Below are 15040 nucleotides of genomic sequence, written 5' to 3'. Positions count from 1 at the left end.
CCTCAATCTAAGATTGTCATTATCGGTCCATTGAAGATTTTTTTTTATAAATTAATTAGTTTTCCGTCATCCAAATACTGAAAGTCAAAAAACGATTTCTCAGAAGCAGTTTTCTTTCAAATAGATAGACCCTAAGTTGATTATACATGAAGAGGAAGTAATCTTATTTTGAAAGAATTTTGGTTATTATTTAAGTGTATGGATGTGATGGGCGGTTATTAAATACGTGTTAGTTGAGTTGTTACTTGAGATGACGAAGAGAAAATAATGAATAGTCAGTACTCGTATAATTCGATGCAAATGGCTACGCGTTCAAGAAGTGAGATAATGAGAGGATTTGGCTTAATACATAGAAAATACTTTGCCTGGGAATGTCCACGAGGTGTAAGGAAGAGCAAAAGGAGACATTAAAGTTTCTAATATTGGCGTTCTTCTTACTTATGTCATTAGATTTGCATGACTTTTCATGAAATCCGAGAATTATTTAAGGTAAACTTTTTCTCACCATCAAAATATAACAAAAGAACAAGCTACTACCAACATATTGAGATTCGGTTATTTAATCTACTGTCATAATACCATCATCTTGAAGAGCGAAATTCAGATACACTGAGAGGAGGGAAATCTTAAGCATTTACCACATCGTCTGACCTTGCAACATACCGAGAAAGTGACTAGGTCTTGTGACAACTCGTTTTCATTTTTGGTCTATCGCCGCAAGTCGTTGACCTTAGGTCACCATGCAAATAGCGAAGCTTGATATTTAGGTTTATATCGGGTAACTTTTGTTGCAAGTAATCTTAATCTTTACACTAGCTACGTTTTGTAAGTAAGCTTAATGTGTACACTAGCTCTGCATTGGAACTTGAGGGTTGGAATTCAGGAAGTCAACTCGATCCTAGGACGAGCAACGCCATGCAATTTGCAAAGCCGATTTCAACCACTTGCAAGGAGAGAACTTTTTGCTCAAGGAACACAAACCGCCCTTTTTCTTTAGGAGTAAAACTCTCAACCATTCATGATTCTAACATTGAATATGTCCCAATTATGAAATAGTTGACCAAAAATGCATAAACTTATTGTACGGTGACTAATTCAGTTATAAACCTTTCATTTGTATCAATTCGGTTCTACACCTTTCGATGGTTTGCCAATTTAGTCATAAACCTTTCAATTTATCAATTTAGTCATAAACCCCTTTAATTTATCAATTCAGTTCTAAACCTATTATATGGATAATTTGCCGAAAAGACTATATTGATAAATTGTCAAAATGCTTAGAGCTAAATTCGCACGATTGAAAATTTTATGACTCTAAATGGGTAAATCGTTAAAAAGTTTAAGACTTAACTTGCAGAAATGAAATGTTTAGGACTGAATTGGCTGCCATACAATAGGTTTAAGACTTTTTGGATGATTTTTCCCTCAATTCTCGTTCCACTTCGAAACTTCTTCACCCTATAGCATCTCTGCTTGAGAATTGTTATACCTGCTTAAAATTAACAATATGATCATAAAAATTTTCATTAATTTCATTAGATTGATGTATAGGCGGGATTTTGACATTTGCATATTTTGAAGGATGAGAATTTAAAGATTAAATAGGGCAATCGATATTTTCGTTCTCGAGGACTACATAGATTCGGACTAATCGCTCACTACCAATTTAGCTAGCAAGTAACTATTCAATTGGCCCTAAGTAGTTGCTCAAGTGGCAAGTATGTTCATTTTCTTCGCTCAAAGTCTGGATTCAAATAACCACACATGCATATGCTCTCGGCCAATCCATTGAGTATAGACGTGTGGTCTTCGACAATTACTCGGAATATGCGGGATGGGGACCCACCGTATCATATAAACATTAGGAATTAATAGAATGCGCAAAGAACTCCGGACATTTCATTCATATAAAAAAAAAGAACAAGTAAATTCTAACTATTCCTTTTTTTTTTGGGGACAAATAACTATTCCATTAAATCGATGGTGTTCGATTTAGTAAGCCCTCGTGTCGTGAAAAGAAAAAAAAAGAGAAAGAAATGCTGAGAATCCATCGGGAAAAAAACATAAAATTGAAAAAAAGGATATTACATTCCGCCGCTTCCAGGCGGCAAGAAATTCCAAAAAAAAAAGAAAAGAAGAAAAAAATAAAAAACAACAAGACAAAAGCGCGCCTGCGAAGGCTCGAGCGTAATCTACGCAAATGGACAGCGATCAGATGGGCCCCACCGTGTCCATGAGGCTCTGAGCCCAGCTCATCAAGCCCATGTGCATAGTACGCAGACGGCAGATCCTATTGCAAGTTTACTCTACTCGGTAAGTATTAAATATATTTTATAAAAGTTATTTTTCTCGAATAACAAACTAGTTAAATTAATAAAATTAAAATAATATTTCAATATAAATAATATTTGAATTTTAATATAAATATTCAAAATAACAAAAACATAAAAATAATTTCGTTTTTTTTATTTTAAATATTCAAATTTCTTCCTATCTTATGATATAAATTTCATATATATAAATAAATACATTTAGTATTTATATTTATTAAATATTTTAGGTATATTAGTATAGTTTACTATTTTATAAAATTTTATTAGAGAATGATTGAAGGGGAGAAAGAAATAAAAAAATTAATTAATTAAAAAAGAGAGGGAAAAATAATAAAAAATAAGCAAATAAAAATGAAGTAGGTAAGAGTGTCGTGAGAGATTTTTATCATCTCCGTTTGTACAATTTTTAGGTTTATTTACACTAATATGATGTTCATAGCAAATAATGGACATGGTACGATGTGCAAATCTTTGGCGTTATTACTACGATTCACCAAACAAGAGATAGGATATAGCAAATCCCTTGGATTTCATATCCTATCTTATCAAGTCCTATCTTAACTAGAACTCCAGACGACCAAACGCAGCCTAAGTATATTTCGGGATTTTAATATTGGTATAATCCCATTTATGGAAAATATAAAAATGGAAAAAATAAAATTCAATGGTGCAATTTTGTACCATTTTTTGATTTTTGGGTACAAGGTTCGGGTGATGTATGAGCCAGCTCCCGCTCGCCTTGATTGATAAAGCGAACCATGAGACTAAATGTGCGATGTGGGCATAAAATCAGTTAATCCTAGTAATTTGAGGTTGTTTCGAACTCCACCCTCGAATCTAAATCGCATGTTAGGGGTGATCAATTCCCGGTCCGGTCCGGTTCTAAGGTAGAATTGGGAATTGGACAGGGAGGATCGGTTCCGAAAATTGAGAACCCGGGACCGGATCGGATCGGTGTTTTGGGATCCGGTCCATTGGAACTGGTCACTTAGAATTTAGTTCACATTTTACTAATTTTTGTCAATGAATTTCACTTAGGGTTTAATTCACATTTTACTAATTATTTTCAAAGAAATAAAAAAAAAAAAGTATATGTAGTCGGTCCGGTTCCTCCTTGAAACTGGGAACCGGACTGTTCGGACACCAGTTCCACTTTTAGGAGTTGAAAATCGAACCGACACTCCCGGGAACCGGACTCAATCGGCCTGTTCGATCAAGTCCGGTCCGAGCGATTTGCGGTTTGAACGGTCCATTTTGCATACCCCTATCACATGCCATGCATCCGTTCCTCGAGCCCTCCTTCCCTACCTCGAGTCGACACGACGAGGCACGCACGCGTTCCTTTGCATTTACGGTGTAGGCAGGCCGTGTACCGGAGAGCGCGGGGCATCGTTTTCGAATGCGGCCCGCTCGACATGGGGTTAAGTCTTTCGCCTTTTTCTTCGTGCCTTTCATCATGATGGATGGTATACAGCTAAAAAGATTTGTCCACGAAATTGTGAAAGTTGATGGGCGACGGAACTAATTAGGGATAAAAGGAAACCCCCCCTTTTTTTTATCATATGTTTGGTGAGAGGAAAGGCGTAGGTTCACCGAACTTTGATATTGGGCCTGCTCTTTTTGACTATCGTGTTAAAGAGTAGCGGCCAGATAATGATGATTCGACGTAGATAATTGTCGATGTAATCGAGTTATCTATGGAAATTTCAGGAATATATATATTTTACTTATTATACGTGCTCTAAAAATATTCTCGAATGTTTAACCCTCTCGAGGCATAGTGTAGACCGTAGAAGAGATGATTTTTTTATATCGGAAGTCGCGATTCGAATTTCACAATAGGCACGTGAACATGAATGAAGGCTTCGAGCCTTCGATTCCGTGGGGTTGATTTAATTCGAAATTGGATACGAATTGCGACATATAGTCGGTTCCCGATGCCATGCCACTCTGCCAATTTTAAGTAACTTACATAATGATTATTACGACGACGTGCAGAATAGGTGAAAGACATTTTGCTGGTAACGAAAGCTTTTCATATGCAAAATGCCCGTGATCCGGAACAGCGACTTGTAAATGAAAATGAAAAAGCACGTACACCCCAATACTAAAGTTATTTATGAAACAGCAGTATCGATGCCCGACTTCATTTTAATCGTACTTTCAGTAATTACGGGGATAGGAAAAAAAATGGTTTATTGAAATTAATCTACAAGATGTGTGCGAATTGTAAGTAGATATTAAAGAAGAGGGTCATATTAATCAGGAATAAATCAAATAATTTACTTAGAAATTTGGATGAAAAATGGATTATATTCAACCTACTACGGAGATAGTCAAGGCCTCTGGACACCGTCCCACGTCCGTGCTTTTGCGATCCTTTTTAACTTCTGACGAATGGCGACGGCAGATAAATCGGCCATTTTTCTTCTTGCTACCACCAAGAAGAATCGGCTCATTTTGTTTCCGAGGCCGGCTTTGGTGAACCTCTATCGTAATAGATCTGATCATGGGCTTGGCAGGCCGAGCTATAGGGACTCGAGGACTCTTTCAGGCGGGATCAGGGAAGGGCGTTTGCTGAGAGAGTCCGATTCGGAGGTTCATACATAAAAATTCATATCCCAGAATAAAGCGACTCTATATTCATGCTTTACGATACACGACATGAACTCACTTACTGATGTGACAGACAAAACCAATCGTAATGTAAAAGGTACACAAAACTCGTGAATTTTAAAGACGATAATGGCGTGGACTCACGAATTTCCCGAAGTACGATGTGCTCGATAGATGTGCTCGAGCTATCGACAGTCCCATTGGATTTGGCCTACATATGGTTTAATCGCCCGATATTTTTTGAGCATGGGGGCAAAACCTGGGGCAAAAGAGGGGCGAGAAACGTTGGGCAAAGGCAGGCAATACTCGTGCGGTTGCGTCTCACCGATTGCACATTTTGCAAGCAATCGTCGAGGCAACGCTCCCACAGATTTTCCTTCGCGCTCTTGTTTCCTTTTGCGGACATTTTCGCAGTAGGGCCAATCATTAGCGGGTCCTTTTGGGCCAAATTCAGTCTCATTGAAAGCAAAGATCAAATCTTTTGAAGTCTCGTATTCAATTTCTTAGACATGATAAGCTCCGCACGATTTGTCGCAATTGATTAGCTAGGGGGCGTAATAACTCCTCATGGTAATCCTACGAGATCAGCTCGGCATTTAAGAAGACCGCCGTATAAACGGGTCAAGCTCGGGACATGATTAGCGAGAATATTTCATAAGCCCGACCTACACGGAAGAAGGACGGCCGCGATTTATGCGGGAGTCCAAACACGATTTGCAACAACGGATTCTTCCGTGGGATACAAGTTGGACAATGCTTTGAGATGTGCATGTCCTTCCTGGTCACACGCTTGACAGGCAAGAAAGGACCTTTTTTTTTGCTTGGAGGAAAAGTTGGACATGCCTTCTTCTTCCGATCGGATTCCTTTTAGTCGTAGTAAAACGGTCAAATCCTTGCAGATAAAGACGAGCATCGTAATCCCAGTATTCCCGTGATCAAAGCCTAGGATTTGTGACCCCGAATATCTCATATTAATAGTTATTGTCGTACAACCAAATCCACCGAGGAGTCATTCATAACATGTCATTTGCTAATGCTAACGATGAAAGAAAGTTACGTGATTAAATATAATCATGGGGTAATGACACAAATAGTCCCTGAACTTTGACTTAATGTGCAATTTGGTCCCTGAACTTTTAATTTATTCAATGTAGTCCCCGAACCTTAACATAATATTCAATTTAGTCCCTGAACTTTTAATTTGTTTAATGGGTCCCGAACTTTTAATATGTATTCAATTTAGTCCCGAACTATATGAAAATATTCAATATAGTCCTTGCACTTGAATTAATGGAAGGACTATATTGAACATTTTCAAATAGTTCAAGGACTAAATTGAATACATATTAAAAGTTCGGGACCACATTGAACAAATCAAAAGTTCAGGACCAAATCAACATTAGGGTTAAAGTTCGCGGGACTACATTGAACAAATTAAAAGTTCAGCGACCAAATTACACATCGTCAAAGTCGAGACTATTTGTCATTTTCCTATAATCATACAAGGGTCGAGTCGAGAGTGGTAAAACGTGTTATTAATATTTTTATTGGCAATTCATATTGTTTTGCGTTGATGTGGGAACAACGTACGTTCGATCGACATCGGGATATAATTATTTCTTTTTCCTGAAAAATGAAACGTGTCGAATACCGTCAATTTCGGATTAATTTTATTTTCGTTCTAATCTTAAGATTTAATACCAGCGAATTCACACGAGCGGATTGTTTCGAAAGGTGGCACGCATTCGGGCCCCACGCCGATCCCAAAAACTGCGGGCCAGCAAAAAACTCCGATAGACACAAAAAATTCAATGCGACCCGGCCGTACAGCTGCGAGACGCGGGAGGAAAGTCGTCGTTTTTGGTTCGACGAGGAGGAGGAGGAGGAGGAGGCGAAGAAGCCCATCCCACCGCCCACCACCAACATAAATCGAAACGCAAAAAAAAATAAAAAAATCCTCTTTAATAATAATAATAATAATAATAGCAGCAACAACAAATAATAATATGATAATACAAAGAGTTAATACGACAAAAAATCCTAAATTAGTATACCTATGACAAGTTTATCCCAAATTAATTTTTTGATCATAAAAAATCCCAAACTAGTACACCTGTGATAAAATTTATGCAAAACTAATTTTTTGACCACCAAAAACCCTAAACTGGTATATTTGTGACAGATTTGCCCTCCGTTGATTTCCATTAAATTGAATTAATACCACAAAAAATCATCAACCGGTACACTTGTGATAAACGGAGGGTAAAACGTAAAATTGGTACATCCGTCAATTGCCGCGTTTCATTTAATAAAGTAATTTGACAGTAAAATTTAACGGAAATAAACTGAGAGTAAATTTGTCACAGGTGTACCAGCTTGGGGTTTTTCGTAGTCAAAAAATTAGTTTGGGGTAAAATTGTCACATGTATATTATTTTGGGATTTTTTGTGGTATTAATCCTATAAATACAAATAAATTAAATTGCCCCGATTTTCGTCAAATTTTCGAGAAATGTTTTATTCATTTACACGGCAAAGGAAAGAATTGAGGGCGTGAGAAACGGGGACGGTGCGATACGTAAACCAAAGTCTCGCCTTTTATTTTTCTTTATTTATGACGTCACTTCTCTACATTATCCCCTTTCTCTCTCTCTCTCTCTGTGCTGTTTCTCTCTCTCCTCTCTCTTTCTCTCTCTCTCCTCTGTGTTTCTGTCTCCCTGTTTTCGTGATGAATCCTATATTCTCTCGCTTCCCGATTTCGATGCCCTTTATCTGATTTTAATCGAGACTACTATTCATTTTCGCCAAGCCCCCCGACCGAAGAACTTTGGTTTTCGTGTATTTTTCCGTATCATTTTTTGATTAATTTGATTGAATTTTCTTGTACAATATCATCTTCTTCACCGTTCCCAAATTCGATTGATCGCGGGGAGAGAGAAAGAGGGAGAGGGGAATGAAAGGAAAGCTGGAGGGACTTCCCGAATTTCGCGAAAAGCTTTGATTTTTCGTGTCCTGGGCTTATATCAAGAACCGGGGAACGCGACAGGAATCCCGAAGCGTTTTTCTTGGGTTTTGTTTCCGATCGATTGTTTCGATTCTCTTGATTCGAGCTGGTTTGGTTTGGGTTTGGTTTTGGTTTTTTTGTTTCTTTTTTTTTTTTTTGCATTCTTTTGAATTCGTATGTTGTCGAGGATATGAGGAGGGATGGAGACGTTTGTCACCTGAAATTTGAATCCCTTTGGGCTGTTTCTTGAAAAATTTAGGGCTTCTTTTTTTTTTTTTTTTGTGGGGGGGGTGAAGAAGAAGAAACAGCCTGGGGTTATGATTATAGCAGAATTCGGAGAATCGGTGGTGATTTTTGTGCACTGGTTGTTGTTGACTTTGATCGCTCGGGCTTTTCGGATGAGGAAAAATGATGGCCAGAAGACCTGCGGCGACAATTCGCCGCGATCGGGCCGGGTCAATGGCTTCATCCCTAGCTCGTTTCGCGCCATTTCGAGTTACTTGAGGATCGTTTCCTCCGGAGCTTCAACCGTGGCGCGGTCCGCAGTGTCGGTGGCGTCGTCGATCGTGGATAGGGACGACGATTCTGGCCATGATATGGTATAAAGTTGCTGAATTTACATTAGCCTACATGTTTTAATTCATGTTTTAGCTTTTTCGTGCTACGGCTTTTTTAACTTTATCCAATTTTTGTTTTCATTGAGGAGTAATGACTAATAAGGATAGGCAAAATCGGTATGTGGAGGTTAAAAGAGATGTCCTTTGGAAATGCTGCACTCTTGAGTTCGGTGGCTACCTTGTAGGAGGTGTAGGGTTATTGTATCGTGGATGCAGTAGTACATTTGAAGGGGTGGCAAAATTTTTGGGTGGGAGCTGTCTGGGATGGTGTGACCATGTGAGAAAAGTGGGGAGCCAGTTGCTGACTCCAAGTCGAATTCGAGAACGTATCGTTTTTGGTTGTCTCATATGAGCATGCAGCATCTTCGTTCTTTATCATTCAAAAAATAGGGTAAATGAAGCTTTGGTATCCTTGTAGACAGATATAGTTGAACTAGATTTATTTCTTTCGATATGGTCATTTTTATTGGGAAAGTGGCCGCCACCTGTCATTACTTTGACTTTTTCGGTTGTAGATTCCTTACATGCTGCATTTAAACATAAGAATTCAGATTGCGGACTACCAGGAGGCAACGACAATAATTGGCTGTGTTATTTATTTTCTAGTCATTCATGAAGGGAAACGTTTGATTTGGGCCGCAGAGGATCCGTATGACCTGTGAGATGAGTTGGCCAGAGATTTTTATTTGTTATTGTGATGTCATTTCTGCTTCTGTTGTGCCGAACAATTAGCATGGATGTAGATGACGTTTGGATTGTATAGCGTGCTTGTCAGCTGCCTGTTGTTTTCTTACTTCCACTATTCTTGAAGAGAATTCCTTTAGTGCATGGACGATTATGTATTTTTTTGGAAAATCCTATAACTGAAGGTTGTTTAGTTGCACCAGGGCTACGTGTGTATTGGCAAAGAGCTTAAATAGATCATGATATTGGTGATAGTAATAGGGAGCACATTAGCGTCAATCGCCTTCTTAACTAAAGGAGTACTATGTTCTGTGTCTAAATTTTTGGTTATTTCGCCAATGAAAGGGCTAGGTGTATTGTTTCTGTCACTGGCTAGAGCAGATCGCCTCTTTACTTGCTTGGTGGCCGGGAGAGGTGGAAATTCTTTGAGTCCTGATTTTTAAAACACGAAAACCATAAAGCAAGATAAGATTTTTTTTGACGTGAAAGTTTTAGAAGATGGCTGTAAGTGGTGACACCTCATCTTAATTTTTTGTCACTACATTTTTCCCGATCGAAGGGCTAGTTCTAAGCTCCTTTGGACCAAACTCTAAGTGACAAGTTAGACCAGGAGGACTTCTTGCTCATAGAATCTACATGGGATTAAATGCTGATGTCCGATTCTAGTAATCTGTGCCACTTTATTTACTGAGATGGAGTTATCATGTTTGATTTTTTGTTAGGTGAAATTCAATGGAAGTATTTGGAAACTATAGATAGTACCATTTTTTAAGGGAATTAACAGTTCCAGTAACTTTGCTGGTTTCCACCTTGTATTTCGCATCATGTATAGCTGCTGGACGACAGATGTGTCATGCCCTCAGGAGAAATGACAGCTACTACTTGATCTCCAGTGAATCTTGTAAAGTTATGCTTCTACTGTGCCTTTCTGCATTGCGAAGAAAAAACTAAGTTTGATCATCAATTTGGGCCATAAGAAGTTTTGACACTGGCTCTGTTTTACCTGCGATGCTGACCTCATTTTCCTATTTTGGAAGCGCGCCCTATTAATCTCATTTCACTTTTTCTTGGTAACTTCTAGTTTGGGTCATTGCCTCTTTTGTGGCTAGCCCTGGAAGCTTCTGTATTGTAAGTTGAGAATGTAGTTATGAGGGTCAAATGTCTCATTTTTTTTTTTTTGCGTGTAATAAAGGTGCTCTGGGCTGGATTTGACAAGTTAGAGGGTAAAGGTGATGTTAATAGGAGAGTTCTTCTGCTCGGATACCGATCTGGCTTCCAAGTTTGGGATGTCGAAGAAGCTGATGACGTGCGCGACCTAGTATCTAGACATGATGGTCCTGTCTCATTCATGCAAGTGTTGCCAAATCCAATTTCATCAACTAAATTGGAGGACAAGTTTTATGAGAGCCGACCCCTGCTGGTAGTCTGTGGTGACAGTTCTGGAGGCACTAATTTCCAGGATGGGTTCACCACTCACCATAATGGAAACATACCTAACAACAATGATAATACTTTTGTACCTACTACTGTTCGGTTTTATTCCTTGAGGTCTCAATCATATGTACACGTTCTGAAGTTCAGATCAGCTGTTTATTCTGTGAGGTGCAGCTCTCGGGTTGTTGCTATTTCTCAAGCAGCTCAGGTACACTTTTAGAATTAAAAATATGATCATTGTAGCCTCTTACATTACCGATCCCTCATAGAAAACTCAATTAATTGCAGATACACTGTTTTCACGCCGCATCTCTAGAAAGGGCATATAATATTCTTACAAATCCTGTCGTCTCGGGCTCTCCTGGTTTTAGTGGTGTAGGCTATGGGCCTGTGGCTGTGGGTCCTAGGTGGTTGGCTTATAGTGGAAGTCCAGTTACAATTTCAAACAGTGGACGTGTAACTCCACAGCCTCTCCAATCTTCTACGAGCTTTTCTGGTTCGGTTTCAAACGGTAGCCTGGCAGCGCACTATGCCAAAGAATCAAGCAAGCATCTTGCAGCTGGGATTGTGACTCTTGGAGACATGGGTTATAAGAAGCTATCCAGATATTACTCTGAGCTTCTACCTGATAGCAGCTCTCCACAGTCCGGGAATTGTGGCCGGAAAGGCGCTGGAGTGGTCAATGGTCATCCTCAAGATGCCAATTATGTTGGGATGGTATGTACGGTTTTTCTTGTAGGTTAAATATCCAGATTAGCTTCTCTGTTTTTGTTGAACAGTTTAATTGTCCAATGGATGGTTCCTGGCGCGATGATCATTTCGTTTCTCCTCTTGTTTCTCATTATGGTTTTCCAGGTCATCGTCAGGGATATCGTAAGTAAATCTGTGGTCGCTCAATTTAAGGCGCACAAGAGCCATGTTTCTGCATTATGCTTTGATCCTAGTGGGACCATTCTAGTTACTGCTTCAGTCACGGGTCACAACATAAATGTCTTCAAAATAACGCCAGTGTTTGCTGGAACCTCCACTTCTTTTGATGTGGGATCATCTTGTGTACACCTCTACCGGTTGCAACGTGGTTTAACCAATGCTGTGAGTAATGTTATCTCTTTCTGTTGAATTTCAGCTATTAGCGAGTATGATTTACTAGCTTAACCTACCACTTTTAGATGTTATCAAGTGTGAGTCACTAGCTTAACCAAAAAGGTAGAGGGAAATAGGGAGTTTGTATAAACCAATATTAATTTGATGATCTCTTTATCAGGTTATCCAGGATATAAGTTTTAGTGATGACAGCTGTTGGATAATGATTAGTTCCTCAAGGGGAACAAGCCACCTGTTTGCTATAGATCCTTCTGGAGGATCAGTTAGTTTTCAATCAGCTGAATCAACTTTTGCTGCTCAGAATGGTGGATTGGGTGTTGCAACTAAGTCAGCAGTTCGCTGGCCACCTACTGCAGACTTACAACTGCCTAGTCAACAGAATATTTGTGGGGCAGGTAATCCAGTTACACTCTCTGCTATAAGCAGAATAAGAAATGGAAACAATGGATGGAGAGGCACCGTAAGTGGCGCAGCCGCAGTTGCAACTGGCAGGTTTCATTCCCTGCCAGGGGCTATTGCTTCATGCTTTTACGTTTGCAAGAGGAGCGACTCTTATGCAGATCGAAATTCCTCAAAGGCTAAATACCATCTACTGGTATTCTCCCCTTCCGGTTGTATGATACAATATGCATTGCAAATATCAACTGGACTAGATTCCATGTCAACACTGGCTGAGGTGGGGAATGCATATGAATCAGCAGTAGATTGTGATGGAAGAATGGTGGTTGAGGCAATTCAGAAATGGAATATATGTCAGAAACATACCAGGAGAGAACGGGAAGACAACTTCGACATATATGGTGAGAATGGAAGTGCAGATAGCAAGAAGATATATCCTGAAGGAATCATCAAGGGAAGTTGCAATTCTGTTGTTGGAATAGATGCAGCCGCAAAGATAAGGATTAGTTCTGAGGAAAAGCATCATTTTTATATTTCAGAAGCTGAACTTCAGATGCACCAAGCTCAGATACCATTGTGGGCTAAACCCGGGGTACTGTGCATCCTTCAGGATTTTGATGATTGGCTGTTGCTGAATTTTTTTGCGACTTTTGCTCTATCGTTTGCTTTGAGGTTGTAACTTGTAGTTGGTCTCTTAAATATCTTGCCAGATCATCTTCCAGTCAATGACGGCAGAAGACTTCAAATCAGACGAAGAAAATGCTTCAGAAGGGGAGATCGAGATTGAAAAGATCTCAACCCACTTAATTGAAGCAAGGTCAAAGGATTTGGTTCCAGTTTTTGACTATCTTCAAACGTCCAAGAATCAACATGCCAGGTTTCCATTGACTTTCTTTCTCTTTTCCAAACTTTGCAATCTCAACCTTTCTATATGTTTCTTTGTGTGCATTACTTGCTAGCGTTACTATCAGTTATCTGTTTCAGAATGGATGTATCATAAAGCTTCTTGAGGCATGTGCATTTCTCGTCTTTTTAGAGTTTATAATCTTGTTGGTGCTTTGTCTAATTATCATGAGGGGTAGGCTTTTTGACAGTTTGATTTTCTTACTCAGAATGGTTAACTCAAGCAGCAACAGTAATGAACGAGTACAGCATCAGACGTCTGCACTGTCAGAGAAAGGCAAGCTTTCTTGCAGGAGCAGCCTTAACGGCAGAAACTTTGCAGTGGCACAACAGGATAGTGTTGAAGAGACTGCTCTATCTGGTCTCGTGATGCCCAAAGAAAGTAAGGATTCCGTAAATAGTGTAAGTAATGTTAGCATGAATCCCGAGACCGGGCCTGAGACTGTAAATAAAAGGGAGAGCATGAAATTGGAGGATCCTCTTGAAAATGTATATAGTAACAAAGAAGGCTCGAGGATGGAGAATAATTTTGAAGATGAAGGCGATGAGCTTGATTAGAGGTAAAACATCACTCCTATGCTTAGGTTATCGAAGGTTGTTTACAATGATTTAACGATGGTGGTTAGAGATTTTTGACGGATATTATTATCTTAACCGTGTAGCTTCATTGACTTTAGGACATAACACTCTTGTGAACTAATTTATGAGTCTCCTTGGTTCAGGCTAATGTTCATCAGCTTAGCCTTTTAGTGAAAGATTAATATCAATCTTAGGATACTAGCACTCGTGCCAAGAAAAGCAGTTGATTTGGGTCGTCACTTAAATGAGATACTATTTGTTTCTTCTGTACTATCATGGATTAGGAAAAAACAGGGTCTATCAATTGGCGCCGTTATAGCAAACTTTGATTCTTGGAATCAATTCTCTTGTGGCTGCTGTGGCTGCTGCTTCTCAGATAATTCCAGACTTTTATGTATTCACTTTTCTTCATATGCAGGTGTGAAACTATTCTTTTATTCCTCTGGGAGACTTGTTGGCTGTTAATATTCGTGGGTTGTGGAAGACACAGGCAAATGACTGAAGGAAATTGTACATAGTATGTATGTGGGTTCCTAATTCTAAGTAGACTTTGTACATAACTGACAGTATATAATCAGTTGTAACATATATAGACGACCACTTCTTTTAGTTGCTTTTGCTTGATGCATCAAATTCTTGTAGTCGCGTTGTGTTGGTTTCTTTGGAGTTTTTTACACAGTCGCGCTTTTTTCACTCCCTCTTTCGCTGATAGCTCCCTTTCACACTGTTATGTGGGTCCCACGTCTTTTGTATCCGAAGGTTCAAATTCGGTGCCCCTCATTTTATTTGGTTTCTTCCTTTTTCTTTTCTTGCGGGTCCTACCTCTCTTCTTTTCTTTGTACGTAGCGGAGGCCCCTTTTTGGCGATTCTCAAGGCAATGGTAGACCTGTTAAACATGTGAGTCGGGTCGGGTTTGGGTCGAGTCATAAATGATCCGATTCAAATTGACCCATTAACCTATTTATGTCATATTTATTTGTAATGTAAATATCTCGATCCATACCCAATCCATACCTGACATGATCCTATAGCTAAAACACTTCTATATTTAACTCAATATAGGATAACTTGTTTCTTATGACTTTTTTTAAAATTATACTACTAAAACATTTTCATACAATGCAATTTTTAATTTTTTTTAAATTTAATATTTTTTAATTTTTTAAAATCCAATTTTTAATTTATTTTTATTTTTAATTTTTAATTTATTTTTGGCCGGTGGCTGGCCATGATGACGGCCGGCGTCCGGCCACAAGCGAGGATGAGCTCGCCAGAGGCCGACGAAGCTCAAGCTCGCTCGATTCCGGCGAGCTAAGCCGAGCCTCGTCGGCCTCGAGCGAGCCTTGACCTCGCCCGATTTCGACGAGT

The 15040-nt window shown here is 39.2% G+C and overlaps 1 protein-coding gene across 4 annotated transcripts; it reads left to right on the top strand.

The window, feature by feature from the left end:
* Positions 1-7637: 7637 nt before the first annotated feature.
* On the top strand, positions 7638-14305 carry LOC115665154 (autophagy-related protein 18f). Of its 4 annotated transcripts, XM_056311465.1 has the most exons (9): positions 8422-8551; positions 10086-10159; positions 10446-10895; positions 10976-11404; positions 11543-11779; positions 11952-12782; positions 12901-13067; positions 13303-13653; positions 14091-14305. In XM_056311465.1, the coding sequence occupies exons 2-8, from the start codon at positions 10100-10102 to the stop codon at positions 13649-13651; spliced, it is 2523 nt and encodes an 840-aa protein (XP_056167440.1). In that variant the 5' UTR covers positions 8422-8551; positions 10086-10099; the 3' UTR covers positions 13652-13653; positions 14091-14305. The 4 variants fall into 4 exon arrangements, with proteins under 4 accessions (XP_056167438.1, XP_056167439.1, XP_030442903.2 ...); XM_056311463.1 differs by lacking the exon at positions 10086-10159 and having other exon boundaries at positions 7638-8551; positions 13321-13653; XM_056311464.1 differs by lacking the exon at positions 10086-10159 and having other exon boundaries at positions 7638-8551; positions 13303-13475.
* The last annotated feature ends 735 nt before the right edge of the window (positions 14306-15040 follow it).

The sequence above is a fragment of the Syzygium oleosum genome, unplaced genomic scaffold, assembly GCF_021117445.2.
Source record: "Syzygium oleosum isolate NSW1041296 unplaced genomic scaffold, Sole_v2.1 Sole_v2.05, whole genome shotgun sequence".
Classification (NCBI taxonomy): domain Eukaryota; kingdom Viridiplantae; phylum Streptophyta; class Magnoliopsida; order Myrtales; family Myrtaceae; genus Syzygium; species Syzygium oleosum.
Note: the sequence above shows the minus strand (reverse complement) of the source record. Positions and strands in the feature narration are given on the sequence as shown.